Source organism: Balaenoptera physalus (assembly GCF_965194825.1).
Source record: "Balaenoptera physalus genome assembly, chromosome: 8".
NCBI classification, from domain to species: Eukaryota; Metazoa; Chordata; class Mammalia; order Artiodactyla; family Balaenopteridae; genus Balaenoptera; species Balaenoptera physalus.
In genome coordinates, this window is record NC_138887.1 from 101,861,020 (window position 1) to 101,886,873 (window position 25,854).

General features: G+C 48.8%; 2 protein-coding genes across 13 annotated transcripts in view; one reads left to right on the forward strand and one right to left on the reverse strand.

Moving 5' to 3' along the window:
* Positions 1–19,711, forward strand: part of CPA5 (carboxypeptidase A5) — a 40,249-nt gene extending 20,538 nt beyond the window's left edge. The window contains exons 1-12 of one of the 7 annotated variants that reach the window (XM_082472974.1): positions 2,210–10,939; positions 11,770–11,946; positions 12,731–12,834; positions 13,718–13,799; positions 14,257–14,490; positions 14,729–14,830; positions 15,363–15,464; positions 15,656–15,766; positions 16,401–16,491; positions 16,999–17,198; positions 17,704–17,788; positions 19,441–19,711. In XM_082472974.1, coding sequence (XP_082329100.1) covers positions 11,908–11,946; positions 12,731–12,834; positions 13,718–13,799; positions 14,257–14,490; positions 14,729–14,830; positions 15,363–15,464; positions 15,656–15,766; positions 16,401–16,491; positions 16,999–17,198; positions 17,704–17,788; positions 19,441–19,628 — 1,338 coding nt within the window. In that variant the 5' untranslated portion in view covers positions 2,210–10,939; positions 11,770–11,907 and the 3' untranslated portion in view covers positions 19,629–19,711. The other 6 variants (XM_082472975.1, XM_082472972.1, XM_082472973.1 and 3 more) reach the window with 6 other exon arrangements.
* A 4,241-nt stretch (positions 19,712–23,952) lies between these two features.
* The window catches only part of CEP41 (centrosomal protein 41), a 48,898-nt gene continuing 46,996 nt past the window's right edge, over positions 23,953–25,854 (reverse strand). For all 6 annotated transcript variants that reach the window (XM_082473101.1, XM_082473104.1, XM_082473103.1 and 3 more), the window contains one exon: positions 23,953–25,080. In XM_082473101.1, the coding sequence (XP_082329227.1) occupies positions 25,056–25,080 (25 nt within the window). In that variant the 3' untranslated portion in view covers positions 23,953–25,055. The remainder of the gene's footprint in view (positions 25,081–25,854) is intronic.

Sequence of the window (25,854 nt, forward strand, 5' to 3'; positions counted from 1 at the left end):
TTGACCAGCCCAGCCTAGCCCTCCATGACGTGGCCCTTGGGGAGGGGAGGAAAACAGAAGGGGAAGAAAAGAGATGGGGAGCAAAGAGTCTAGTAGGAGATGGGAGCAAAGAGTCTAGTAGGAGTTGGGAACAAATTAAATTTGTGAACAAAATAGAAGCGCAGCTGCTCTTTGCCCTCTCTCCAACTTAGGTCCCCAAGAAGAATTTTCAAAGACTCTTTGCATCTGTGGTTCCCAGACCAGCCTTGGGCAACTGTGGTGATCTAGTCTCTCTTTTCCTCCAAGTTCATGCTGTTCTTGGGCCATGGCTATGGCAAAGCTTGAGCAGACAATAAGTCTGAGCACTCAACTGACCCAAGCCTTTCCCATGACAGTGGAGGGTCAGCAGAGAAGGATCAGCTCAAAGGGGTTGCTGCTCATAGGGGAGGCCAGGTTGGAGACCGACTGGCAACTGCTGAGGCAGGCCTGCCTTTCTAATGGAACCACAGTCAGGACTTAACCAAAGGACAAGCCAAGGGAGCTCCCTGCAGGGCCACAGAGCTGCTGAGTCATGGTGTGGCAACACTCCTCTGACGTACTAGACTAGGGTATGAAGCAGTAACAAATATCCCTCCAAATCTCAGTGGCTTAACACAATAAAAATTTATTTTTCATGCAAACAAAGTCCAATGTGGGTAGGTGACCCTCCTTGACAGCTCTCTTCCACTGGTGACAGAGGGATCCAGGACACTTCTCCATTTAGAGTTTTCTCCTTCAAGCACACAGACAGAAGAGAGTGTCGAGAAGTCGCACTTGCTCTTAGCCTCCAGCTAGAAGTGACACATCATTACTGCTCACATTCTCATTGGTCAAAAGTAGTCACATGACCTCAACCAAACTGCAAAAGAGGCTAGGAAATGTAGAGGAATACAGTATATTTTGTGAGCACTAAGTGTCTTTCCCAAGCCTGGGAATTTGAACAATTTGGGTGCTTTGATTCTACTTCCAGGAAATGGTTCTAACAACAACCCCTGCTCAGAGACTTATCATGGGCCCTCCCCTCAGTCAGAGCCAGAAGTGGCTGCCATTGTGGACTTCATCATGTCCCACGGGAACATCAAGGCTCTGATCTCCATCCACAGCTACTCTCAGATGCTCATGTACCCCTATGGCCACTCTCTGGAGCCTGTTTCAAACCAGGAAGAGTTGGTGAGATTGGCTGCTTAGGGCTTGGGGGAGGCATCCAGCAGACTCCCAACAGGCCCCATGGTAGGGAGCGGGGGGTGGGGGGGACTTGTTCTCACATGTGATCAAGTTCAAAACTGGAGGTGCTGTGCTTCCTTCTCACAAGAGCCATCTACACATTCAACTTCCAAGACTCTGAAGTCCCTGCTTCTCAGCAGCTGGTAAGGGTGTGGGAGTGTGGGGAACGCCGGCATCTCACTCTCTGGATTTAATCTTGCAGTACAGTCTTGCCAAGGATGCAGTGCAGGCCCTGTATGAGGTTCATGGGATCGAGTACATTTATGGCAGCATCAGCACCACCCTCTGTGAGTGAGCCTTCCCCTGGCTGTTGCAGCTTCAGGCACCACATCCACCTGGGGTCGAGCAGGTGCAAGCTCTGCTGACTGGCAGGCCTGGTTGGCCACAGGGTTGTGCCATAGATCTAGCTGGGCTGGGCCAGAGCTGATTTCCACATTTGAATAGAAGGGTGAATGGTGGTACCCAGACACAGGCACCTGTTTCTTTGCAGCATTAATTAGTGCCTATCTCCCAATGCCTGGGTTACTGCAATGTTCCTTGAGGGTAAATATCCCAAGTCTGGTGGCCTCAAAAGCTTTCTTTTTGCCAGGGCAGAGATTGGGCTGGGTGAGCAGCGTATGGCCCAGGTTGAGGCCTGGGCCAGGAAGCTTGGTGTGGTCTGGAATGGGTGGGAATTTGGCCCCCAGGGCCCACTGTCCTCTCAGGATGCCTCTGTACCTTGTGACCACACCCTGTTCTTCCTTTTGGGAGCATTTCTTTGCCCTTTTGTATCCAGATGTGGCCAGTGGGATCACTGTCGACTGGGCCTATGACAGTGGCATCAAGTACTCCTTCACCTTCGAGCTCCGTGACACGGGGCACTATGGCTTCCTGCTGCCGGCCTCCCAGATTATCCCCACAGCCCAGGAGACGTGGATGGCCATTTGGACCATCATGGAGTACACGCTGAATCACCCCTACTGACAATACTGCTGAGGGCAGAGCCAGAGGGTTTGTCTTCTTTCCCAAGGCCTGGGCTCCTCCTGAAACCCAAGTTATGGATCCCTTCCCCACCCCTGCCCTGACTCCTTAGGAAATAAAAGCAAGTTTGAAGAGGCTTGGTGGCTTCTGGCACTGACTGCCACCCCTTTGGGCTCAGCATTGAGGAGGGGACAGGGGCCTTGGAAATGCCTCTTCACTCCTCAGGTATCCAGGCGGACAGGGGGACCAGCAGCCCTTCCCTTTTCTCCTCTTGAAATGTTCTCGGGTCCCAGAACAGATAACACACCCCCTGGAGCTACTAATATACACGCTGTCCCTTTGGTACTTACATTTTAAGATGAGCCTGGAGGGGACAGTGTTTGATCTGAAGGAGTGGATCTCCAGTGGTGGCGTTTTTGGCACCTTGAGCGAGGGGTGGGTACAGACAGGCAGCCTCCTCCTCTTCCTGCTTCATTTCCCATGCTGGGTAGGGAGTAGACGCACATTTCAGAGTCCTCCATTCAGAAGATCCCTCTCAGCCTGTTAACGAAAGTGAACAAGTTACTGGTTTGTGACCTGCTCTTCCTGGGCACCCTCACAGGCTCCCTTGGTCTTGGGAGCAGAGTCGCAGCCAGTCAGAGCCAGCACAGCAAAGCACCGCACATCCAGAGAGAAGTCCTCTTTTTCCTCCTCACGATAATCATCATGGTTGTCATGCACTGGGAAGTTAGTCTAGGCAAGGCCATTTACTTTATCTCAGGGAGAGATTCTGAGATACAAATGAGGTCTCTTCCCCCATCCTCAGGCTTCCTTGTACCTTTTGCCTTCCCCCATCACTGGGGAGCCAGGATAGTGGGTGGGTCTGTTTGCCCTGCCTTCAGGGGAAGGCAAGTACCCCCAATAACAAGAAGTCAACTGGAGAGCTGAATGGGCTTGTGTAAGTCTGAGGCAGGAAGCAAGACTTTCATTTGCAAAAGCCAGACTTTAGTAATTGTTGTTGCTAAAGGAAAGGATTGTGGATACCCATGAATTGGCCCCTGCAGGACACAGAGTGCAGGGCTTTACAGACAGGGAAGAAAGCGGGGGAAAATAGGAACAAGTCCCCCTTTCCACCCAACCTGTAGAAGAAGACAGAAGTTGGACCAGTTAACGGAAAGAGGGGATCAGTGGCAATCAAAACTCTGGGTATGGGCCATGTCCAATATGGCGCCTGAGCCTCAGCTTAACAGTGGCTGAGCAAGGGCTCTGGACAGGTGATTAGAGGCAGCCATATGGCTGGGTACACATCAGTAATGCAGCTGTTGAGAGCTCTTAGCAAAGAAATGAGAAGGTTGGCGGGTAAGATGGCTTAGGGTAGAGGCGAGAAGGCTTAGGGTAGAAGCAAGTAGGCTGAGCCAAGGGGCCATGCAGCCAGCAGCCATGATGGCACAGTGGGCATCAACTGGGCATACCTGTGCCCAGGACCAGCTGTTCCATGTGGGAGGCCTGAGAAGTCAGGGAAAGGAACCCCTGAAGAACCTAGATCATTTCCAGGGGAAGGGCCAGCGACAGAGGATGAAAGAATCCTGACTCGGGCTAGAGTTTCCCAAAAAAGATGAGTTTTTTTAGAGCTGGAAGTGGTCTAGAATTTCCAAGCTGAAGTTTTCTGCTATTAACAGAAACCCGAGGTCATGGGCTAAGTTAGATAAATAAAGCAAGTCATACTTTTGCACACTGGAGTCTGTGATTATAACTTTTATGCCCTTTGCACAGATATTTTTATTTCATCCTCAGGGGGAGGATATTACTGGTATTAATAAGCTCATTAATAAGCTCAGATAAGGAGAGCGTGATTTCGAGAGGTTTTAAAGGCCACAAAAGGCCACATAGATTGAAAGTTGAGGGAGATTTGAACTTGGGTTTGTCTAACTCCAAAACCACCGTGTCACCATTTGTCCAAGCCTGGCCTGTGGCAGAATCTATAGGGAGTCATTTAACATAAAGATGTTTCGGTTCCACCCCCAGACTGAAACAGAATCTCTGGCGTGGACCCCCAAATCTGCTTTTTTTACCATCTTCCCCAGAAATTCCGAGGTCCCTTAAAGGCTGAGAATCTCTGATCCCTGCTTTCCTGCTTCCCAGGAGGAACACGTTCAAGTCTTCTAGGGGGAGTGGGGCTTTGGGCCTCCTACCCTCTGCCATTGTCTATTAGGGCTGAAGGTGACTACAGCAGTGGGAAGCCAGTCATCCTTCCCCAAAATATTCCCAAGGGGCTGCCTTGACCCTAGCCAAATGCAGTGTGGTCTGCAGACCACAGGCATCAGGATGACCTGGGAGCTTTTTGGAAATGCAAATTCTCAGGCAACCCCAGCCCTACTGAATCAGAGTCTCTGAGGATGGGACCCAGGTGATGCTAATGCCTAGTTGGAGAAGTATTGCCTTAGAGGCAGGAGTATCTGGATGCTGATGGGCTTCCCAGTAACAGTGAAAATAATAAACTCTTTTCTGGCACATAGTTGCACCAGGCATGGTTCCAAGGACTCAACACATTGCCTCCTCACAGCTCTAAGAGGTAGGACTATTTTTTTTTAATACATTTATTTATTTATTTTTAATTTTTGGCTGCGTTGGGTCTTCGTTGCTGCGCACAGGCTTTCTCTAGCTGCGGTGAGCGGGGGCCACTCTTCGTTACGGTGTGCAGGCTTCTCATTGCAGTGGCTTCTCTTGTTGCAGAGCACGGGCTCTAGGTGCACGGGCTTCAGTAGCTGTGGCACGCGGGCTCAGTAGTTGTGGCACGCGGGCTCAGTAGTCGTGGCGCACGGGCTTAGTTGTGCCGCGGCACGTGGGATCTTCCCGCACCAGAGATCGAACCCATGTCCCTTCCATTGGCAGGCAGATTCTTAACCACTGTGCCACCAGGGAAGTCCTGAGGTAGGACTATTACTGCCCTTATTTTCAGATGAGGAAGCTCAGGCTCAGAGAGGACAGTGGCTTTTAAAAGGCACGTAGCTACTGAGTGGCAGCCTGGGACTGGCCTGCAGGTGACCCTGAGTCATGCCCAAAGCCCTCAGGACCAGGGCCAGGAACTTGTTGCACAGACCTCTGTGCAGCCAACAGGCCCACAGAAGTTGGGGCTGAAACTGCTTTCCAGATGGGGGTCTTCTTAAAAGGCAATTTTTTCCTTAAAATCCTTCCGTGACTTAAAACCCACCCAAGGCACCGCATGGCTGGCCCTGCTATAGGCCCTAGCAGGTGGCCAGCCCTCTCTCACCTTGTTTCAACACCTCGTTCATCAGCCCCAACCTCACGAGCTTTTTCTCAGTTCCTTCAGCTCCTTCCCAACTAGAGGCCTTTGTATGTGCTGCTCCTCCTTGTCTGGAATATTGTTTCCTCTTACTCTTCCTTCGTGTGGCCCACTCCTTAAAATTTCCCCTTCAATTTCATTGCTTCACTAGTCCTTCTAGGACCACCCACTGGAAGTAGATCTATTATTTTCTTTTCCCGAACCTTATTTCTTTCTTTGATAGCAGTGATAATAATTAATTGACTTCTTTATTTGTTACTGTCTCTACTGCTAGTTTGAGAGCCTATAAGGGGAACGACCATGTCTGGGTTATTCACTCTCACTCAGTTCCTGTCAGGCACACAGTAGGTGCTCAATATTCGTTGAAGGGGGGTGTTTCTCCTCCTCAGCCTAGTACAAATTACGACTAGGTTTAGCGTATGTGACAGAAACCCACCTTACTGTGGCTTAACCAGATCAAGGTTTTGTTTCTCTTACGGAATAAGTCGTCTGAGGTGGGCAGTGCAGGGCTAGTTCAGTGACTCCTTGATGCCCTGGGGACCGAGACCCCTCTGGCCTGTTCTGTTTTGCCACTCTGCTACCATTTTGACCCCTAGTCTGTTGCCATCATATGACTGAATTCCAGGCAAAAAAAGGGTAAGGGTAAGGGGCAAAAAAATGTGAGCCAGCTGAGTTGGCCATCCATGGGCTTAAACTTACATCTTACTGGCTGGGACTGTGTCAGGTGGCCATGCCCAGCTGCAAGAGAGGCTGGGAAGTTGCTTTATAGCCGGACACATTACTGACCCCCCCAAAATTGGAGTTCTGCTGGTAAGGAGGAAGGGGAGGATGGATATTGGGAAGGCAGCCAGCAGCGTCTGTTGCAGCTTCTCTGATGGGAGAGAGGATTTGAAGGGGCCTTTGAATCCATTTCTTTGCTCTAGCTCATCAAGTGACTGACTTTATCATAAAGCCATAGAACTTTCCAGATGAAAGGGTCCTTTGAAAGCTTCTAATCCAACCCTTTGCAGTTATAAAGACTGGGGGCCTCCGGATCATCTAACTTACGCAAGGCCCCACATGAACCTAATGGCTGAGAGAAGCCGGGGATCGTCCTCCTAGGACTGAGGGGTCCCCTCAGCAAGCCCAGGGCGGGTGATGGCTGGGGGTTTAAGCTTATCAAGTAAAAGCTCAAGACTTAGACATGCAAGTTTTGAAGATATTACAGAATAATCTCTTTTTCATAAAACTTGAACTTTTTCCCCCCCATTTCTTAGGTATATAATGCTAAACAAGAATTTTTTTTTCTGCATTCTGCTTGGTTTTTTTTTCCTCCCAACAAGCTGTCCTTTTTTGGTATGTTTTTTCATCCTTTTCACCAGTAAAATTTATGAGCATTTATTTAAAAGAAAAAAACATTGGAAAAACTGAAGAGAGAAAGAACGATTATACATATGGAAAGCTATAAAGAACCACAGTGAATGTGCTGTGGTTATTGCTTTCTTAAAAAAACAAACTAGGCAGGCAGTTTGGAATGTGAAAGAGTCCTGTGTGAGGGCAGGGCAGGCGGCAGAGGCCAAGGGTGATGCGCTAATGGCTGGGGTCCTGGGAGTCCCGTGAGGTGCTGTCCATTTCCCCCGTCCTCCTCCATCTCCCCTCTGACCACCCCATACAGGGCCAGAGAGAAAATGACTTTACTGAAAAATAAAATTAAAAATTAAAAAGCTTCTTTAGAAAAATAAGAAGGCCCAGTCAGCCACTTAGTACAAACTGAGGGAAAAACCAGTGAACATAGGGCCTGTCAGTGCTTGACAAACTGGTGAGGACATGTTCCTCTTGTGGGTGGTGGCGGGGGGGTGTGTCCTGAAGGACAACTCCAGCCTGTTCGCCTTCAGAGAGTCTCCTTCCCCCAGGATTCGGGACCATCCTTGGGAACGATGATACAAATCTATTCGTTCGCCTTGTCCCTCACTAACCTCTCTCCAGGGTCTGCACTCGGCCTCTTGCTCTCTCCTAACCAGCTTTACCAACTTCTGTGGCTCTCATCCACGCACCCACCAGCCCACCTCCCTCAATTCCCCAAAGCATAGCCAAGACCACTGGGTAACATCTCACAAAATTTTACTTGGGAATACAGAAGGGAAATGCAATGTAGAAAATAGAGCACTTAAATTGGATGCTGGAGATTGCTGGCATTGGGGTTGGTGGTTCATGTTCCTTCGTGAGGTAACCCCTACAGCCTTCATTCTCCTTGACCCTCTGCCTGCTCCCACATTGCTGGGGCAGCCCATCCTGCCCCCCAACTGTAGCAATGCACCCTCAAGTGCTCCCCAGCTCCTCTCCCAGGCTCAGGCAGAAGCAAACCTCCCCTTCCCCGTTTTTCCTTCCACACATGGAACATTCCTGCTTAGCTCCTCTCTCTTCTGCATCTCTGTTCTGAGACTTGGGCTCTGACTTGACTTTTCCTAAAGACCCACTGGAGTGCTGCTCCCTCCATGTGACTCTTCCTCCAAAGAAAACTTCTGCCTCCATTCTGGGGACAAACACTGCTAGCTACTTTAAAGCGACAGTTCCACAGCTTCAAAGCAAACAAATAGGCTCTGCTGGACACTCAGTTACGAAAGCAGAACTCAAGGAGCCTGCTGACGGGCCTCCACCTCCTCGTCTTCCACGTCACCCCACCCCCACCCCACAACCCCCTGCTGCAGCTTCAGCAGGATGTGGTCCCTCTCAACCTACACTGCCCTGGGAACACTCACCCACTGCAAACCCCAGGGCCCCTGGGCCCCTGTGGCTCTGTTCTGATCTTCCCACAAACCTGGCGAGCCTCTCTCCACCCTGCCCAGACCTGTCACCATAGCTGTGATTTGTTTGGGGGTAAAAATACAAATGTCCCAGAATCATAAAGTGTCACAGCTGGAAGGGACCATGGAGATCATTCTGACCAACTCCCTCCCTTCATAGATGAGGAAACTGAGGTCCAGGGATGTATAGGGACCTGCCCCAAATCATATGCTGGGTTTGTGGCAGTCTGCTTTTACAAGGCATTCCTCTCCCATTTTGCTCTCTTCTGAAGTTAGACAATGTCTGTGTGAGGTGGGTACTTTTTTCTTTCTTTTTCTTTTTTTAAAAATTTTTTATTGGAGTATAGTTGATTTACAATGTTGTGTTAGTTTCAGGTGTATAACAAAGTGAATCAGTTATACATATACATATCTCCACTCTTTTTTAGATTCTTTTCCCATATAGGCCATTAACAGAGTATTGGGTAGAGTTCCCTGTGCGATACAGTAGGTTCTTATTACTTATCTGTTTTATAGCTGGGTACTTTTTTCAATCACATGTGACAGAAAACCTACTTGAAAAAGCTTGAGGGAAAAAAAAAATAGAATTTGTTGGCTCATCCCTAGAGCTGGGGTGGGGGCGGGGCGGCTAGGTCCACCTGAATCGCATGGCCTCAGAGTTGGGAAGGGTGGACCCTCAGGGAAAAAGGAGATGCTGTTATCAGAAGGAGGAGGTTACTGGGTGGGGCAAATGAGAGATGTCCTTTACAGCCCACCACTTAGCTGCCTCAAATTCCCATATAGACTTCTTTTCCCACATGCACACTTTACCACGTACAGCCTTAAACACACTTGCCAAAGGGGGATAGCTGAAATCTCATCCATCTACTTCATCCAGCCATTCTGACTGCACCCGTTTGTGCTCTCTTCAAAGATCTCCCTTGCCCACTGTCCCCGTTTGATCTCTAATATGGACATGAGGGACTGCCTCTCCTCATGCCGCTTTAACAATCCATTTTCTAGGTTTTGGTTTGGGGGGTCTCTAAGCATTGTCTTAGAGCTTCTGTTGACCATACTTGGGCATTCTCTGGCAACAGGGCTGCCATGGATAGCTGCCCAGTTTGTGCACTGCACAGAGGTATTCTGCTGAGGACAAGGGATGATGTCTGTCCAGAGCGGGAGGGGTGCCTTTCTCCATTTCACATAAAGGCTCCCCTGGGCTAAAATTTATTGTCTTCTGACAATACAAGTACTTTAAATGCTTAGTAAGTCCATCAGAATGCTTTTTACAGCAACAACAGAAATCCCAATTAATGAAAAGAAAATGAATATTCTTTCATGTTATATAGTGCGAAGGTGGGGCAACAGACTTGACAATATTCGAGAAAGGTACCTCCTTCTCAAGAGTGGGGAAACGTTTTCTAGAAGCTTCCTCACTGGCCTCCCCTCACATCTCATTGACAAAACTGTGTCACGTGCCCACCTCTAAACCAATCACTTGCAAAAGAGAATGAGATTCCTTGAAGATTGTCTTAGACCAATCTTAGAATTTATCCCTAAGCTGGGAATGGGGTGACTGTCCTGAGGGGAGACACCTGCATACAATCTGGGTTTGCTCAGCCAGCAGGAAGGAGGAGGGGATGCTGAATGCTTGTCCGTGTGGAAACAGCAGGTCTCCGTCTATTTGCACTCAGGCACTTACCCAGCGACTTGTCCTTGAATCTAGATGCCGGCCTGGTGGTTTCTTTCTCATGCTAATAGGTCTTGGTGCTCTGCCTGTTCCCCCAGCTTTCAGCCCAATGGCCCTCATCCTTTGCCCTTGCTCTGGACCGATGTGAAACATGCCCATGGGTAGAGAGGCAGAGTTGTGGCCCTCTGCCCCAGGTTCCAGTCTAGCAAATCGGTCTTTACCAAAAGGCAATTTTCAGCTTATTGAGGTGCTTTGGAGGGACCCCAGGAATTAGGCTTAATTTCCACCTGAGACCCACATTCCTCTGCCACTGTGCTTTCAGCTTCCTGCCAGTGCTGGCCCTAATTTCATCTTGCAGCATTGAATTAATCTTTTCCAACCTTGCAAGAAAATAGATTATATGACTCTTGGACAACTTAGATTGCTGGCTGGAGGCAGCAAGAGGCCCCTTGGCGAGGCAGTGCCTTCCCCCCACCCCTTTTCCAATGGTCTTGTCTTTTCTGGAAGAAATTCACAAAAGGCCAAGAGTTAGCCAACACACCCTTCAACATGTGTAGTGTGCGTGAAACATTAAAAATTATAGGACCGCTTTCGATTTAGAAATAGAAAAAGAAATATTGTTTTCATAATGCAAACTAAAGAAAGGCTCTACAAAACTTTCTTTCCTAGTGGGGAACAGATTAGAGCGGCTCGAGGGGCTTCCTTGGTGGCACAGTGGTTGAGAGCCCGCCTGCCAATGCAGGAGACACGGGTTCGAGCCCTGGTCTGGGAAGATCCCACATGCCGCAGAGCAGCTAGGCCTGGGCGCCACAGCTACTGAGCCTGCGCTCTAGAGCCCACGAGCCACAGCTACTGAAGCCCGTGCGCCTAGAGCCCGTGCTCCGCAACAAGAGAAGCCACCACAATGAGAAGCCCACTCACCACAACAAAGAGTAGCCCCTGATCCCCACAACCAGAGAAAGCCTGTGCGGAGCAATGAAGACCCAACACAGCCAAAAATAAGTAAATAAATAAATAATAAAATTTAAAAAAAGAACAGCTCGAGAGCACTGCAGGGCACTAAGAGATGAGGGGGACTATGAGGGATGGGTGAGACCTGGTTCCTGGTCTCAGGAAATGTCTAGTCTCATTGGGGAGACAGAAATAACACTCTAGGGACAATTAAGGAGAAATAAATACCAGTTTGTGCTCAAGAACCAAGCAGTGTGATAAACACCACTTCCCTTCCATCCCTGGCAAAATCCAGTCATTAAGACCCAGATCAAGTTTCACTTTCTTGGTAAAGTCTTCCCTGGACACTCTTGGATGGGCCCATAGTTCTGAGTCCATACCCCTACTGGTACTTTTCACTTCGCATCACAGGAAATGCACTGCTCAGGTCTCCTACAGCAAGGAGAGCAGCCCAGTGAGTGTCTTGTATGTTTAATCCTGTCTTGGTGACAGCTTCTTGGAGACCTGTTAGAGAACCAACATGTTGGTTAATTACTTCTGTCTTTCCCACTAGACTGTGAGCTCTCTCAGCTCCCTGACAAGTCAGTGGGGAGGGTCACCGTGGCATGATGTGGCCACACTTCCCACGGGCTGTTGCCAGCTGGTGAATGAGCACAGTGCGGCACTAGTACCAGCATTCCTATAGGTCATAGGGCTCCCTGAACTGCAATGTTGGCTCCAAGATTCAGAACTGCACTGCTGCCTGAGTTCCTCCTGCCCAATCCTCTCCCAGGTGTCAGACCTGCAACGAGGTGGAGGCTCTTCTCTCTCCCCTTTATCCTTCATGGATGTGTCTCCCCATGAATCTCTTGCATGCTTAATCCTGTCTTGTTGACCCACAGCTTCTTGGAAAACCTGAGAGGACACAAGTTAGTTGGATACTTCTGTCTTCCCCGTTAGACTGAGTTCTGTGAGATCAGGGACCCACCCGTCTGCTTCGGGCATCATCTCAGGGTGGAGCACAGGACCTGGCCCAGAGGATGAATGAGCAAAGAGATGAACATTCGGAGAAGGGGCAGGTAGGTGAGAGAGAAAGAAGCCAGAGGAAGCCTCAGGGAGGTGGTAAGCCTTGCCTGGGGTCTGGAGGGCAGGAAAGGCTGCCAGAGTAGAAAGGAACAGTCTTCATGGAGGTTCAACATCTGTTGAGGATGGATTCAGTGTTTTATCATCTTCCCAGAGCTATGCTCAGGAGAGAGTTGTGGGTAAATGTAATGGGGTCACTCTGCCTTGGCATAGGAAGGTTGGCCCGTAGGAGGTGGGCTGGGGAGGCAGAGGGAACAGATGGAAACCAGAAAGGGCCACCTTGGTTGTTGGCAGTGCCCAAGCCTGAGGCCCTGACACAGAGCAGGGCCCCCAGATGCTGCTGGGGAACCACTGGGGCCCCTGTGGATTAGGGCGGATTTGTGTTAGATGTCTCTGCAATGAGGTCAGCATCCAGAGCCAGAGCAATTCCCCTTTGTGAATTCCAGTTTCTCCTATACAATGTGCAGTCCCAACAGGGTTCTGGCCCTGGTTCCCACCACCGCACTTTCTACTCAGAGGACATCTGGTTGCAGTTCCCATCAAGGGCAACCCTTGATCCCAGAGCCCTAGAGCAGTGGGGGTGGAGGGAAGCTTCTGCTTCTGTGCTGTGGCCTGATTCCCACAAGGCCACCGAGACTGCTAAGAGTGGGGCCGGGAAGTTTCCTTCATGGGGTTGTACCCTAAAGGTCAGGCGGCCCTGGACAAAGCCCGTGTGGTGAGGAGCCAGCAAATCTGGGCGCTGGCTGGGGTCCCAGAGGGTCCCATCTTGCTCTCTCATAGGAACAAAAGAGCTGGTGCTCAGGGACGTGGGAGGAGAGGACGCCTCACGTGAGGCTGCAGCTGGTGTGGCTGCTCCGGAGTCCTGGCTCCTTCTCCATTGCCGGGTCAGTAAACAGGACCATAGCGTCGGTGGGCTGCAGGGCTCTGGGCAATCAGGGTTCCAGCTGGGAGGCCTCCAGCCCTAGCTGACCCTCAGGCCCAGGATGGCCCCTCATGGCCAGGGCTTGAGGCCTGGCTTATCTCTCCAGCTGTCCTGTTCCCTGCCACTTTATCAGGGAGGGTGGGTAGGTGTCAGAGCTCGGAACTCCCACCTCTCCCTCCCCGTGGGATAGAGCCCAGGTGCAAGTAGAAGGACAACTCTTGGGCACAGCCAGGAGACCTCTGTCCTGGGAGAGTTTAAAAGGCCCCAGGACCTTCTCCGCCTCACTTGACCTTCCCAACTGGCTGCAGCATGCAGGGGCTGCTGATTTTGAGTGTGCTGCTGGGGGCTGTCCTTGGCAAAGAGGACTTTGTGGGGTAGGAGCATGGAGAGGAGGGGGTGCTCAGAGGGGAGATAGGGGGGACTCAGCCCCCAGCCAGCATCTGGAGGAGATGGACAGACAGACACATGGGAAGATGGTCAGAGAGGAGCAGACTAGCACATCCTGGAAGGCAGGCTGACCGGGGACCAGGACTGAGAAGGGGTCAGGTCTCTCAGGACAGCCTCTTGAGCCCTGGAGAATATCTGAGCTCTGAGGAGGACTTTTCAGAAGAGGAGGCAGGAGGAGGCCTAGCTAGCTTTAGAGAGAAAGAGTCTTAAGCTGGGATGGGGACAGCAGCAGTGTCCAGAAGGTTCCAAGGAGCCCAGGCCTCCCATTGCTAGGATCCCTTGTGCTTCCCCTGCTCAGCCCAGAGGACCGGGGCCCAGCCACCCTCCTCCCACCTGGGGAGCACACATGGCCAGTAGGAGCTGCTCAGGCCCTCAGTCTCCCCTCCTGCTCTGCCCAGGCACCAGGTGCTCCGAATCTCTGTGGCCGATGAAGCCCAGGTGCAGACGGTGAAGGAGCTGGAGGACCTGGAGCACCTACAGGTTAGAGGATGTGGGAGCTGCCCTGAGGCCCCAGGGTACGTCTCAGGGCAGATGGGCTCGCCTCAGACCCCCGCCTACCTGGGGCCAAATGGGGCCTGGGCTCTCTATCCCCAGCCACCCAGGAGGGAGCCATGGGACTGATCCCTGTTAGGAAGTGACTTAAACCTCCCAGTGCCTGAATCTTGCTGCCTTTGAGCGTCTGAGCAAAAGGGCCCCCCACACTGCCCCAACCTCTAGTTCTTCTCTCTCCCTTGCTGCCTCAAAGCCTCTCCACTCTGCTTCCTGGGCCATTTCCCTGACCAAACTGGACTTTGTCCAGCACCCAGGGATTCCTTTCATCCTCTTCCCCTAACAGCCATGCCCCATCCCCAATTATCTGGGAAATTCTGGTGCCAACACCCCCTCCCAGGCAGGCCCTTTCCCAGCCCGCTGTGACCGTGGCTCTTGTCCTCCACAGCTGGACTTTTGGAGGGGCCCTGCCCAGCCAGGCTCCCCCATCGACATCCGAGTGCCCTTCCCCAGCATCCAGGCTGTCAAAGTCTTCCTGGAAGCCCGTGATATCAGATACACAGTCATGATAGAGGACGTGCAGTCGCTGCTGGACGAGGAGCAGGAGCAGATGTTTGCCTCCCAGAGCTGGGCCCGCAGCACTAACACCTTTAACTATGCCACCTACCACACCCTGCAGGAGGTGAGGGACCCCGGGGGCCGCCCTGCACAAGCACCGAGCTCTTCCTCAGACAGGCAGAACACGCCAGAGACAGCCTGAGCGTGCGTGACATCTGCTCTGTCACCGTGTGGCCTCGAGGCTCTGGGTTGTGGCTCCTCCGCATTCAGGGCTCACAGCAGGCTCGCTAACAGAGCTGCTAAGGGAGGCATCCAGGTGCCCGGAAGCCATGAAGGCAGCCTTCCCTCCTCTGCCTCCTCAGATCTATGACTTCATGGACTTGCTGGCGGCCGAGCACCCAGAGCTTGTCAGCAAGCTCCAGATCGGCAGCAGCTACGAAGGCCGTCCCATCTACGTGCTGAAGGTAATGGGCACCTGAAAGTGATGTACGTGAGCACATCTGCGAGACTGGGCACCCACATCTGTGCGTAGGCACCCATGGGTGAGCCCAGGGTTACAGGGAACACACTGTTATATGGACTCCCTGTGTAGCATAGGTGTGTGCATACCAGTACACACACAATTTAAACTTTTAGGTGACGCAAGTGTTTCCAATTAAGTGTCACATTGTGGAAAGTATCCCAGAGTCTGGTAGTCCAGATAAAATGTTTTGTTTGTGACCTCCGACAGAGAACTATGTATGGGCATTGGAACATGGTGGGGCCAGAAAGTCTGGCTGAGTCATATTTGCGCCAAGCTTGAGCTGAGGGCAGGAGGCAAAGCTCTGCAGGATCCCAGTCCAGACCCACTCCCACATCTCACCTGAGTGATGGTCCCACAAACAGAGCCTCAACCTGAGATACCAGAGGGCAGACAGCCTCTGGGTTGGGGTGCACTCCCCTTCAAGGAGGTGAGACAGGGCCCCAGCTGAACTATTTCCTGCTCTTGTCATCCAGTTCAGCACCGGGGGGAACAACCGTCCAGCCATCTGGATTGACACGGGCATCCATTCTCGGGAGTGGGTCACCCAGGCCAGTGGGGTCTGGTTTGCAAAGAAGGTAAGCCTGCGGAGGTGAGGATGCTCTCGCCTGGTAGGGCATTGGTATCCAAGGCCCATAGAAACCCTGGCTCCTGCTTCCATCCAGAAGCAATGACCACAGAGGGAGGTCGAGGGCAGGCATCCATTGCTCTAGCATGGCAGATTCCTGGCCTGGCCCGCTCTGCCCCTCTGCTCCCTAACCTCCACCAGATCACACAAGACTATGGCCAGGACCCGACTTTGACTGCCATTCTGGACAACATGGACATATTCTTGGAGATCGTCACCAACCCTGATGGTTTTGCCTTCACCCACAGCAAGGTACAGGCCTTCTCCTCTTCTTGGGGAAAGCAGGGTGGGCCTCTGTCCTCTGAGCCCCACAAGCTACTCACCCCTAATCTCAACCCCCAGAAGTTGAGAGAGGGACAAACAGACCTGTCCTCCTAGACTAGGGGTTCTTGACCTTGGCATTCTTGACATTTGGGGCAGATAATTCTTTGTGTGTTGGGAGCTGTCCTGCGCAAGCAGCATCCTGACCGACTCAAGCCCCCAGATGAGACAACTGAAAACATCTTCAGATATTGCCAAATGTCCAGGTTGTGGGGGACAGAATTTTCCCCAGTGGAGACACACTGCCCAGACCTTCTTCCCTGGTTCTACTTTATGTCTATGGGACAGCATGCTACCAATCAATTTTGTAAGGGGCTGAGGGCGGGGGGGGGGGGGTCGGTTGCCACATGCCTTCCTCTTTCTGCCAGTAGAACCCTCTGGCCAAATGCCATCCATTGTCTCCTCCATTTTCCTTCAGCCAAGAGCCCCCTTTGCAGACCTTCCTCCCTGACAACCAGTTGAAAGTGGTTTCTGATTCCATACCGTGTCTACACCCAGGATCCGGATTGGGGCTCTGTGTTGATTGTGGCCTCTGTCAGGTGGCTGACCACTTTTCCTTTCTCAGAATCGATTGTGGCGCAAGACTCGATCCCTGACGTCGGGCTCCACCTGCATCGGGGTGGACCCCAACAGGAACTGGGACGCTGGCTTTGGGAGTAAGGCCCAGTGTGGTTTGGGGAGCAGGGATGGGACGCCCCAGAATGGCTTCTTAGTGTCCTTTGTCCTGTCACCCCCCAACCCTCTCCTGCCGCAGCAGTGGGGGCATGTGGGTAATGTTGGCCTCTCCTCCAAGGTGCACAGTGAGGAAGGTGGCCCTCTGAGATCTGCTTGTCCCTTTCCTGTAAAGTCCTTCCCAATGGAACTGAGGTCTGAAACCAATCTATGGGTTTTCTAGAGTAACTTCAGCTCCTTCCCTCTGTGGTCACTTCACTGCAGGAACTGGTGTCGCTTGAGGAGCCCTTCTTACCTCTCTGGGCATGTCCATCAGCTTTGTCCAAGTTGGGCTGGGGAAGGAGGCAGGACCCCCAGCTTATAAAAGGCTTCTGCCCTTTCCTTATCCGGGGTGGGGGTGAGCCCTCCTGCATCTCAACTCATGCAAAGACCAGAAGCCATGGAAGCCACACTGTTTGGGTGTAAGGAATGCCAACTCTCCCCTCCCACAGAGGCGGGAGCCAGCAGCAACCCCTGCTCGGAGACTTACCGTGGCAAGTTTGCCAATTCCGAAGTGGAGGTCAAGTCCATCGTGGACTTTGTGAAAGACCACAGGAACATCAAGGCCTTCATCTCCATCCACAGCTACTCCCAGCTCCTCTTGTATCCCTTTGGCTACAAAAAAGAATCACCTGCAGACAAGGATGAGCTGGTATGTGCTGATCCCTGCTTGCCTCTCATCCCAGAGGCAGCTTTGGGCAGGCCTGGGTTTTTATCCATCAAACCTGCTTAAGGCACGAGGCCCTACGCTGTGCCTAGCACCCCCTTGTCCCGTGGACCCCTGATGGCTTGAGAAGACCAGCAGGGCAGACTAGCCTTTCTGTCTGGTAAGCTGAGGCACAGAGTGGCTGAGTCACTTCTGTCACATGACAGAGGAAGGGGGTAGGGGTGGGCTTTGAGCTTGTACCACAAGTTTAAACTTGGAGCTGCATGGTGACCAAAGGGCATTGAAGTACCAGCCAGACATCCCACAAGGTCACATACTGCTGAGTTCCCGGGGCTGACCCTGCAGGGCCCAACAGGTTCCATGCTCTCTGCTGGGGGCCGGCTTCTGCCCCTGGGTCATCCTGCCAGCCCCCAGGATACCCTGGCCCTGCGGTTCTGGGGGTCTGGCATTGCTGGCCATGACAAGCAGTCTTGCTTGGCGTTTTCTCCAGGATCAGGTGGCTAGGTCTGCTGTTGAGGCCCTGACCTCTCTGTATGGGACCAAGTTCAAGTATGGCAGCATCATCACAACAATTTGTAAGTAGGTGCATTGTCTCTGTGAGTGGTCTGGGAGGAAGCTCAGCTGCCTTTCCCCGCCAGAGGGAGTGTCCCTCCTGGAGGAGGTAGCCAAGGGTTCCCCAACCTGGGAGCATGGGCGAGGAGAACAGCCCTGGCCATGCCTGACTACTGCTGGCTTGGTGGGCAGCGGGGCCCTTTCCTCATGTGAACTCTGCCTTCCTCGATACCTTCAGACAAACCCTTCAGTTCCTCTGAGAACTCTTATCTTGGGGTTAAGTTCAGCTTCATGCATGGAGGGGGTAGAGAGTTCTGCTAGCCTTTGTATTGTAGATCCCTAAGAAATTCAACTTAAAAAATACCCTTCCTCCAACGCCCTTCAGTTAGAGAATATATCCTATCTTTTCCCAGCTTACTTATCCATGCATTGCCCCTGAGAGGAGGACTGCTACATCAACATGGAATTAAGTCAACAAATGTTTACTGAACACCTAGGATACACCAGGCCTTGTTTTGTGTGCTTGGGATACAGTTGGGAATAAAAATAAGCAAAGATCAGGAAACCTCCATTCTAGCCAGCCATGACAATAAACATGAATAAGGAAATGATACGATGTGTTAGGTGATAAGTGCTGGGAGAAAAAGAACTACTAGGACAGGGTGAGGGAACTCAGGAGTACTGGGGGTGGAAGCAGGGCAGGTGGACTGAAGCGTAGGCCTCATTGAGAGAGTGAAATTTGGGCAAGTGTTGAAGGAAAGGAGGGATGGAGCTAAGAGGCTATTTGAGGAAGAGCCTTCCAGGCAGAGGAATCTTCTAGAACAAAGGCCCTCCCGTGTGCCCTGACTTGGCGTGTGTGGGAACGGCAGGAAGAGCACAGAGACCCAGTGGCTGCAGCAGAGACAGGTGGCGGGGATGGCGGTGGGGGGCGGCGTGAGGTTGCGGTGTTCAGATCCCATCGAGCCCTGAAGAGACACAGCCAGCTTGTGGCTGACAGGAGGTGAGAGTACTGAAGGAGCAGGGGACAGGGACACACCTCAGACTTCCTGCCCCGAGTGCCCAGTTCTGGGGGGTGAGTGAGTCACAGTCTCACCTGGGGCTGGCCTTACTTTTGGACTCCAGGCCTTCTTTGGAAACTGTTTTAACCCTGAGTCAAAAGGTTTTTGCTTTGTTCAATATTGTGGAGTTAAATTCTGATATGCAGCCACCTCCCTCTCCCCTGCGCGATTCTGCAGCAGCTTTGATACCTACTGCAAATCTGTCTGCAAAAGACAGACAAGGGGCTTTTGCTTTGACTCTGACCCTTGCACTTTCCCCCTGTAGACCAGCATCCGGGGGACAGTCCTGGTTACCCAAGTGGGAAACTCTGTTATATTTGGGGGCTTGACCCAAGTGGCTGTTAGATGGAGGCGGCTTTCAAAATCGTGGGAGCTTCCTTGCATGACCCAGTGAGAGGAGAACCATTGCTGGTCCGCTTCTCTGGGCCTCTTGGACTAAGACCCTTCAGGGGAGCTTCTTGGGAGGAAGCCAGGCTGCTTGGTCAACAGTAGGAACTTAGCAGATGCTGACTCCAGTCAACACTGCATGAGGCTCTGGGCTTTGGACCATTAGCCCAGCCCATGCAAATGTTTTCAAGTGAGTGACCTTTGTTCTGCCGGTTCTGCTCCTGCCCCAGACCAAGCCAGTGGAGGCACCATTGACTGGACCTACAACCAGGGCATCAAGTACTCCTTCACCTTCGAGCTCCGGGACACCGGGCGCTATGGCTTCCTGCTGCCGGCCTCCCAGATCGTCCCCACGGCCCAGGAGACGTGGCTGGCGCTTCTGACCATCATGGAGCACACGCTGAGTCACCCCTACTGACCCGGCCCTTCAGCGCTGTCTTCCTCCTCCTCTCCGGCCCCACCCAGGCAGCCAAATAAAGTTTGAGTGTACATGGACCAGAATGGGGCTCATGTGTGGGAATGCATGTGGCATGTCTGCCTTTTCAAGCTGTGGCAGAAGTGATTTAGTTCCTGCAGGTCTCACTGGAAACGTGTGGGTAGTTGGACTAGATGACCCTTAAACTCCCCTGCATTCCAAGGTCCTGTGAAGTTGTATCCAAGTGGCGTCTGTTTTAATTAGACCACCCTGAGCTCAGCTCGTCAGTGGGGTGATTTGTTCATACCTTAGGAGCAAGCAGCAGCCACAGCTGCTAACCAAATGCCCGGCACCCCGCAGTGGTGAGGAATTCAGCTTGTACAATAGTGTAGCTGGTTGGATCCATTCATCTACAAAGGCAATAACCCTGAGTAAGAACTAGAATAATCCTGGTGGCCAGTGTTGTCCCAAATCAATGTTGCAGCCAGGCAAAGCAAATTTCTAAAGAGCAAAATATGGTCTCCCACTCCTAATTAAATTGGAAGAAAACAATTGGGTTAAATGGAATCATTTACTGAATATAAAGAACAAACACCAATCCCAGGGCATTTTATTAATTGAAGTGTATCAGGAAGACTTTGCCTTTAGAGACAGAAGTAGTTTACTTCTCACTGCCCCATCCTTCCTAGCATCTCCTGCTACATTGTCTCCTCTTTCACTCACCACCACTCATTATCGTTAGCAAAATTTCTCAAACATAAGGCTCTCCTCTCCTTCCCCATACCCTCCACAGCTCCTAGAATTTGGCTTCCCTCCCTTGGCTTGGTGATTCTGGTGGCTGTGATATCACACTTAGTGGCTAGCACCACAGCACATAGCATATATCTCAACTTTTTTTCAAAGCAAGAATCTACATTCCGTTTCTTCCAAATCTCTGGTGTGACTGTCAAGCATGGGGTTCCTCCCACTGAAGTTGCTGGGAAGTGGATGCGGGGTGGCTTGGTAGCTTCCCAAATAGGGTGGCTGGGGTAAGGATGGCAGCCTCTCCCTGTATCAGCCAGATGAAGTATCACAATGCATCCAACTCCACTGACTTAAAATCTGTGTCTTTTTCACATAAAATAGCCTGAAGATCAAACGCTTTTTTCTTTTCTTTTCTTTTTTTAAGGGCCCACTGGGGAATTTTCATCTTGGAGGTTTTTTATAATTTTTAATTTTCTAAAATTGAGGTATAGTTGATTTACAGTATATATTAGTTTCACATATACAGCATAGTGATTCAAAATTTTTATACATTATACTCCATTCATTTTTTATTTTAATTTTTTTTTGCTACCAAACATTCTAAAAAACAAAAAGAATGAGGTTGACTATACATATAGTACACATAAAGTTATACATGTATAAGTTTATGATGCAAGGTTAAATGGTGTTTCAGTCTTTACAGAAGGATGATCTAAAGATTTTATGACACTTCCTTCAAGTTATCTTTTAGGAACCATTTCCCTTCAATTTATGTAGATAAGCTGAAACCCACTGTAATGGCTCAGTTTGGGCAAGTAAAAAAAACCAAAACTGATCTTACTGTTTAATAAAGACTGATAAGTGAAAAAATATTAAGTTAGCAAGACAATATATCATTTTACAAAATTGGATTACTTAGGCTTCAAGGGTAGAATTGCTTAATTTAAAATACACTGTACTCCCTGATAGCAGAGACCACTTGATTTGGCATTCAATCTCCAAAACCGTCAACAGTACTTGACATACAGATACCCAATAAATATTTGTTGAATGAATGTTCTCCACATATACTAGAGAACTTATAAATTTTATAATCTTTATTTTGTAGGCTTGCAAGTCATTCTGAATTTCCCTGAGTTGTAGTTTAGAAAGTAAGGCTCTGAATAAGAAAGAGTCTTAAGAAAGGTGAAAAGACAGGAGTAAAGCACCAGAATGAAAATTCCGTGAGGGCAGGGATTGTGCTGTTTTGCTCAACACTCAATTTCTACTGGTTGGCCAAGTACATGACACATAGTAGGCACTTAATAAATGCTTGTTAAATGGAGACATGGAAGTCATTAACATTTCTTTTTCTATTTTCAACTACAGGAAGAACTTTCCATTTTGTTTGCAGATACATAGTTTGACAGATCTATGGGTAAAAAAATTTTATAAATAAAATCATAAAGCTAAAAGAAACAAAAATTTTAGAAAATAATGTGGTGTATATGAAAAAGTATTAATAACCTTGAGGGGAAAAAAGCTCTTATAAGTAAAAGGGGTTTTAAAAAAAGACTAACATTTCAAAAGAAAAATAGGCAATTCCCAAAAGAAGAAACACAAAAAGCCAATAAATGAAAGATACTGATTCTCTGAGTAATTTTTTTTGTACATTAAAGAAAAATATATTATTTTTCTCCCATCAGATTGACAAAGAATAAAAAGACTGACAACTCAGTATTAATCAAGAATATGAAGAAATGAGACCTGTCATATACTGCTGGTGGGAGGATAAATTTACACCGCCTTCCTGGAGGGGAATTTGGCATATAAATAAAAAATTTCAACGTATTGACACTTTGACCCAGTAAGTCCACTTGGAGGAATTTATTTTATAAAAATATTTTGAGAAGTTCAGATAAACATATGTACAAGGTTGTAAAAAAGTTAAATTAAAAGGAAAAGAAGCTAGATAGATACCAGTATTGATATGGCTATTACCCATTTACATAATGGAATATCGGGAAGCCATTGTAGTCTGTGTTGATATGGAAAAATGGTCACAATATACTGGGCAAAAGAAGGTGGTCACATGATGGAAATATTCTAAAACAGGATTGTGGTGATGCTTTCTCAACTCTGTAAATTTACTAGAAATCACTGAATTGTATCCTTAAAATGGGTGAATTTTATGGCATGTAATTTATATTTCCATACAGTTGTTTAAAAAAAAGCAGGCTACAACATAGTATATTGAGTATGAATCTCATTTTTGTTTGAAAAACGCACACTCACTATGACTGGAAGTAGATATTCCCCAATAATAATAATTGTGGTTACCCCAGGCAGCAGTGGTGGTTTTCCACTTTATACTTTTCTGAATTTCTTGCAATGAGTTTGTATAATCAGGGGGGTAAAAAAAAGCTATTTCAAACGCACCAGATTACCTGTGGGTAAAGTTATCTAAGATTAACTTATTATCAAAATCGAACATCTAAATGGCCATCTTAATTTGTGCCCAGATTCTTTTTCATAATTTGTCTAAACTCATTTCTTCTGCTGTTGCCCAGAACAAGGTCTTATTTTTGGAAAAGTTTATACTCCAGATAGAGCTGGAAGCAAGTGTTTCTACCAAGGGCAGGGTACTAATGTCTCCTGGTTGGGGGCCATTCCCTAAGCACTCTGTGGTAGCTCAGATGACAACTCCCAAGAGCCCTTGCTGCTCACATTCAGTTCCTGCAGCAATCTGGGGAATTGATTATGCTAATGCCTATTCTCTAGGACTTTTCAAAAATCTTTATTTTTAAATGAACTCATTTTACTTTGTTCTTAGAGCATGATCTATGGTTCTCAGTGTGGCCCGTGGGCCATTCGTGGTCCATAAGAATCCTTTGGGTGGTCTTTTGAATTAACACTAAGATATGCATGTCTAGCTTTCTGGCTTTGGTCTGAAGTTAAAATTGAAATGTCATTGAATACAATCCAGATATGACCTCACTGGTCCCTCATCCAGTACAGGGCTATTCATCATCTCAGCAATTGTTTTGCAAGGGCAAGTGGGACTAGGTGGATTTGAAGATGCAGACGGACTCTTGCTCTAAGGGCTCTAAGGACAGAAACATCATTCTGTGAACACACTACGACCCAGATGCTCCTTACAGGAAACTGATGTGACCAACCAAAACATTCAAATTGGCCAGAAGAAGGAAGAGCTCTGAGAAAGAAGCACAGAGCGCCCGTCAAATCTGAAAAACAGTCAAAGGGTAATGAATTCTCCCCAAAGCTTTCAGGATCCACATTAATTTGGCAACTCAAACTGTGAGCATCATCTAACGACCCCAGAGATGAAGACCGCCAAATGTTTACTGCCAAACTAAAAGAAGAAAATTAAAAGTCTTCTGCTTAACTACAGTGGTGTGTTCGGCTACATCTTTAGAAGAGTGCGGTGGAATGAGAGCTCTGCTAACATGGACTGAGGCACAGAGGTTTGCTGCTGCTTCCTCCCATGAAGCCCAGGCCTGCGGCCATAAGCCAATTCACACAATTTATGTTTCAGCCTAAATCAGAAACATCACCGCAAAGGAAAGAGAAATTCAGACACAAATCATATCAATATGGTTTTATTGGATAGTTCAACCATCAGGAAAACAGCCTACTTTTTCCCTACAATCTAATGAAAAGCTTGTAACTCCCATTCCCTAAGTGATAACTCATTAAGAAACAAATCTCAGAAACCCTGGAGCACCTGTCTTCGAGATAGGTCACCAGACACAGACAGTGGAATGGTCCCAGGAGCAGATGTTTCAGTCCCTGAATTCCTCGCCTTTTGTGCAGGCAGAGGAGGAAAGCTTTCAGTGGAATCTCAGGTGACGAGGAAGGAAGGGGAGCCAACAGCCAAGGGAAAGTTACATTTTTGTTAGTGAATTGGAGGCGTAGCCAGGGAGAGAGTGGCTGTACCCACCCAGAGTGGACGAGCACAGAGCAGAATGGTTTCTCAACCTTCCAGCTCAGTGACACAGGGCAAGTTGCTTAATTTCCATTTGACCCTCAGTCTCCTCACTTGAAAATGGGGGTGCCTACCTCGTAGGGATGTTCTGATAGTCAAATGAGTCAAAACGTAAAATGAAGAATCTAGGAATACTGCCTAACACATAGTAAGCTCTCCATAAATGTTTGCTAACATTATTACCTGGAAATCTTCAAGATTTGAAACAAAAGAGAAAATAAAACCCACTCTCAGATGGGGATGGTGCAGTTGAATTCTGAAGGCTACTTTGAGCTTGAGGGGACCATGGAAACAGGCAGACTGCAGACAGCCAGGCTAATAATAACGGCCCTAACAGCTTTCTGGGTACCTCCTGCAGAGGGTAATCTAAAAATCTCAGAGTGATGAATGTCTCACATACAAAAGTAGGATGTAGAAGAAGACAAGGGATAACAAACTTTCCGGGTCTCCAGAATGGCAGACCAGCGCTGAGTGGCCACCACAATGGGCTTTACATCCCAGACTTCAGCCTTGACAGGTTCAGTTCATTTATTCACACACCCTTATTAAGGGCCACTGTCATGTAGTTGGTGATTTTCACCCTCTGGGAGGTTATAGTCAAAAATAATTTAAAATAATTTTTAAAAAATGTAGTCCATCAGTCAATAGTATTTAATAAGTGACCTCTGTTTGCCACACATTTCACCAGGTGCCTCAGGATGTTATGCAGGTGAAGAGAATCTGCGTCTGCATTTGGAACAAAGAGGATAAGCATCAGAGAGTGAGACCATAAGGAGATGGGGGGGGGGTGTGGGGAGGGGGGCAATATAGTTTTGTAAACACGTAAAATCATGCACTGAATCCTGTCCTGTCAGAATTCAATGCTGAAAAATTGCCACCATTACATATTTTATGCTATAACTGACCTGTGTGCCAATTTAAGGACGTGGCAATAGCAATTTCAATAATTCCCGCAACTTTAGGAAAGTATTACTACCCAAATGTCTTCTGAACACTTTGGAAGCACAATGTGTCCTATTTATTGTTTTTTATAGGAAAAATATATTTTAATCAAAAAATTAATTGAACAGTAGATAAGCATATCATCATGCTCACATAAACTGATATAATATCCACATTTCTGATGTTTCTTGAAAAAAGAAAAAGGAAAGTATTATGGGAGTTAAAACTTTGAAAGAATTGTGAGAAAATAAACGCACATTATAGACACTGGGAATATTTTGGAACTGGCGAAAGAAAGGTTCTTAATGATTATCTTCAGAGTAGAGCAGGAAGGGAGTCATGGATTTAAATCCAGGTGGACAGAAATTAATTATCCCCCCTAAAAAAGTCGGATAACATAAAAGACAGAATCTACAACCAATTTATAACATGACAGAAACCAAAACCAACACAAGAAAAATTGCCTACATATTTCTTCCTAGCCTAGGACTCTGATTTCACTTATATTCCACAAGGGAATTAGAGAAAAGAAGGTTTTGTTTTGTTCTGTGTTCTTGG